Here is a 4,441-nt window from a genome sequence, read left to right as displayed (position 1 = left end):
AACGAACAGCTTCAAGTAGAATCACACGTTTGTCACTCAAGGGAAATGACTCTAGAAGGACTGCCGGGATGGTCGCCAGCGCAAAATCTAATGCTATCTGGCCAAGCAACGATCAGTCTCCTCTGCACGTTGTATTTCTCTTCTCTCTTCCTCCTTCCTCCTCTTCTTCTTCCTCTTTCTTATTGAATGAGATCTGAAAAATGATGGACAGCTGCCACTAGAAAAAAATCAGATCTAAGAATGAACGTGGGGCCATCATGGCCTTATATAGGGCCATGATGGGCCCCTTACAATGGGTCCAACATGGGGAGTCCAATAAGAAACCCCCTTTTTAAAACACAAATAAAGGATATAGGGAATGAAACGACGTGAAAATAAAATAACAGACGAAGACAAAAACACAACGATACGAGCGCGGACGTGCTCTACCCGGGGGATTTAAACCTGAACGTCTTCATGGATGCTTTGGCATGCTGGCCACGGACCGGTGGTGATGCTGATGTCGACGAAGACGTCTCCGATGACGTGTTGTCGATGACGCTTGGGCGCGCTCCATCACACTTCCACTCTGTGTTGTAAGCATTTAAACCTATGAGTAGGGATTAAAAGCTGATACAATTCATTCCTATTCAGGGTTTTCATAGGAAATCCATGATTAGGGTTTCTTCATTACATCCATCCATTCCTCTCATCCTATCATCACTCTATGATTTTATAAGTATGAATTAATTTAATTAAAATCACAATATTCATTTAGTATATGTTCTTTCCACGCTCTCTCATCTAAATCGTTTTCTTAATCATTACTTTGTTCTAAATATCAATCTTAATCACAAACCCATCTCTGTGGTTCAACCCTTTCATTGCCAATTTATATCAGTAATAAGTGAATTAGGGTAAATTATAAATTTTATTGCATAAGTCTTGGAATTACACATAGACTAGGTTAACCACCTAAATTTTGACTTATCACCTCCCCCCCCCCAATCCACCAGTGCCACTGTCACCCCGATCGCCACTAGCTCTGTTGCCTTCTACCTATGCCACATCCACCCCCTCACTGTCGCTGTGGATGATGTTGTCGTTGTTGGATTTGCATCCAGTGCTATTAACGCACATGTCAACCTGCCCACCACCAACACTTCTCCAACTTTCTACATCGCCTTCTCGTGCTACGCTAGCGTCAAAGGAGCACTCTCCCCCCTCCCTCTGGTGATTTGTATTATTTCATCCAGTGTTTTCCTTCGTGTTCCTCCATCGTCCGACCTAGTAGAACTATTTAGTGAGATAGGTTTGCATCTTCTTGTGGTTTGACCAACTGGGATTTTGAATTTGGAGCTTCGTTTTCACCGCGATGGGTGTAAGACAGTCTTCTCCCCCTCGAACGAGGAAAGGTGCTGCACCATCATCAAAATCTACAGCTATAAATGTTAGACCCAATTGTATGGATTTGTTGTCTGTTTTACCCATCCCTCGCGACCTCTAGCTGTCACCATCATCAGTCCTCGTCATCCAGCATCATCCCTCTAGTAGATGTTCAGTCGAGCTGGGAAAGTGTGAACAATGCTTTCTCGATGCTCATCATCCCTGAGTTAATGTATCTACAGGACTCTTTTGCTCTCTACCTCTACATATATCATGTGCTCAAACACACCCTTTCACTATAGCCACAGAGGGACACAGAGACTGCTGCCGTTTCATTGTACGCATGATACGTGAAGAAGTCACAACCTAGATTTATGTATATATTTATTTATGTAAAGAAAGAGTATCATGCAGACAGGAGTCAATAGGCTTGTTGGATGAAAGATCCGCGGCGTTTTCGAACAGAGGGGACTAAACGAACATCATTTGTTCTATCATTTAAAGAAATGATAGAGGGCGAGTGCGAGCGAGCGACTGAGATAAAGCGAGAGAGAGAGAGAGAGAGAGAGAGAGAGAGGGAAGAGAGGACAGTCGTTGTCGCTTTTGTCCACTGCCGTCGTCCCCATACTTTCCATCTAGGAAGGTACTGTTAACATTTTATTTTTATTTCTTAAATTCCCTTTACTATTTATGTCATCCTAAACATCATCAATCATCCTCGTCATTCATTTCCTCATTTTCGATAATCACAGATGACGAAACTGGACCGAACGTCCATTTTATCTTGTTGCACGAAAGGCTGAGCATAGATATTGGAGGGGGGCGAGAGAGAGACACACACACAGAATCATAAACGCAGACAAAGAGTACCACATTCAGAACCTATTGATACAGAGAGAGAGAGAGAGAGAGAGAGAGAGAGCTTGGCACTCACACACGCGCATTCTCCCTTCTTTCCTCTCGCGAGGAGCGCAGAGACCGCCGCCAATTTATTTTGTCTGCATGGAAGGAGCAAAGTACTCGAAGCAGGCACGACCTACAGAGAGAGAGAGAGAGACGGACAAACGGACAGATTTGGGGCGGCGGCAGGGAAGGGAGTGTGGCTCAGCAGATGGCTGCACAACTGCGCTTGCAGTCGAAGGTGCAGCCACCGCCTCCGCCTCCGCCGGCGAAGTTCTTGGAGTGGCGGGTGTAGGAGGTGAAGCATCTGGCCGGACAGGTGAGCCTCTTCTGGAAGCAGGGCCCCCTCTCGGAGCAGACAACCGAAGGCTGCCAAGCGCCGGCCAACCCGCCGGAGCCGGGGAAGGCGCCAGGGAATGGGAAGCGCGGCATCCAGTCCGGCATGCCGAGCCCGGCAACGGCGGGGTCGCCGATTGCGCGGGCAGCCACGACGGTCGCGAGGAGTAAAACGGCGGCAAGAAAAACTCGTGGGGTTCTCGCCATGGCTATCTCTTCTGTGGCTGCTTCTGTCTGTCGTTGGAGACCTATATATATCACAAGTCACAACCGGAGGGGAGGGGGTGGGTTTATAACGAGAAGACGTTAAATAAAAGCGAAGTGGCAGTAGAGGAGAAAAAGAGAGTGTGTGAGAGTGAGAGTAAGAGAGAGCGGGCTGGATTGGTGCATGTGAGACGACGAGAGGGAGGCCGTTGAGAGAGGGAGAAAGAGAAGGGGGGGGCGCGTGATCTCAATTAATCCCCACAACGAGAAACCCTTGCTATCATTGCTTTCATGAGTCCACTTCCCTCTCTTTGTCTCTTTCTGTGTCACACGACGGAAGAGAGAGTGGGTTGGATAGAGACATAGAGAGCAAGTTGCTCTCAACAGACGCACGGAGAGAAGGGGAGATAAAAAGAAATGGGAAATGTTTTAAACTCTGGGAACCGAGAGAGACGTCTTTTTTTCCTCACTGTCTCGCATGCCGTGACAGAGAGTGAAGTGGATACAGTTAGATGTTTGAGAGATTTAATATGGGGAACCATGAGAGCACGCAAAGTCAATAGCTATCAAAGTCCACCTTCCCTGCTCGTCTCTTTTTTGCATTCCCTGCACGATCGAAACTTGTAAGCGGCAATAGAAATAAAGGAAAATTGTAGGGCAGGATGAAGTCAACGTGTTTGGAAGAAGCGTAGAGGGGAGCAGAAAGAAAGCGGAATGGCGCTGCAGCGGCGTTGGCCATCGCCGGCAAAAGGCGGTCGCCCTAGAGAATGCGTCGCCCCGGCTAAAATTTTATTAGAAGTGCCTGTGTTTTGGATGGAAGAAATGTCGAAGAAACAGCTCAAGAGATGAGATAATTGAGGACAGATACCAAAAGAACTAATCCAATCCGATTGCGGGAAGAAGATAGAATGAGTTGGGGTGGGAGACGAGGGAGGTTCTCCAGCCGGAGGCGTCTTTGAGGGAGAACACATTGAACCTGCACAAAATCAACGAGTACGACTAAATAAATGAATGGAAAAAGGGTAAAAGATATGTAGAATAAGACGATGGAGAATCAGAGCACGGGTTCATAAATAAGGGAAAAAAATTCGTTGAGTCGATGAAAACGAACATGAACAGGTATTAGCAGGCACTGTATGAGTGTTATTTTACTTAACAAATACAAAGAACACTAATTTTGAGGGGAAAAAAGACATCGATGTGGAACACCAGATAAGAAATTGGATTGGCTTATCTTTCAAAAAAAAAAATTTGGGATTGGCATACCCTCTAGCCGCATCGTCAGTGCGACAGAAGTAGGTCAGGCCATGAAGTGGGGAAACTGCCAATGGTAGAGGGCGAGGGAAAGAATCAAGTCGTCGGCCGAGATCTTGCTGCTGAAGAATGAGGAGTTTTACTCAAAACACAGAGGAAACGGCTAGAAATCAATAGAGGAAATGTCAAACGAGGAAACGGTTAAACAAGGCAACGGCAATACTCAAATCAAGGAAACTGTAACGGTTTCTTCCTCTCCCTGTCCACTAAATATATCTCTTCTTTGTGATTTTTTTAAATGGGATTCAGTAGTACAATTCAGCCATTCATTCTTCTTCTTGTTCTTCGTCTCCTTCTCTTTGCTTTTCCCCATCTAGAGTGC

General features: G+C 46.2%; 1 protein-coding gene across 1 annotated transcript; it reads right to left on the bottom strand.

Annotated features, from left to right (window-relative positions):
* Positions 1–2,215: 2,215 nt before the first annotated feature.
* LOC144715860 (uncharacterized) lies at positions 2,216–2,869 on the bottom strand. Its single transcript, XM_078590862.1, has one exon. The coding sequence runs from the start codon at positions 2,806–2,808 to the stop codon at positions 2,470–2,472; it is 339 nt and encodes a 112-aa protein (XP_078446988.1). The 5' UTR covers positions 2,809–2,869; the 3' UTR covers positions 2,216–2,469.
* Positions 2,870–4,441: the final 1,572 nt, after the last annotated feature.

This window comes from Wolffia australiana, chromosome 19 (assembly GCF_029677425.1).
Source record: "Wolffia australiana isolate 7733 chromosome 19, ASM2967742v1".
In the NCBI taxonomy this organism is placed as follows: Eukaryota; Viridiplantae; Streptophyta; class Magnoliopsida; order Alismatales; family Araceae; genus Wolffia; species Wolffia australiana.
The sequence above is the reverse complement of the archived record's forward strand: the minus strand, read 5'-3'. Positions and strand labels throughout refer to the sequence as shown.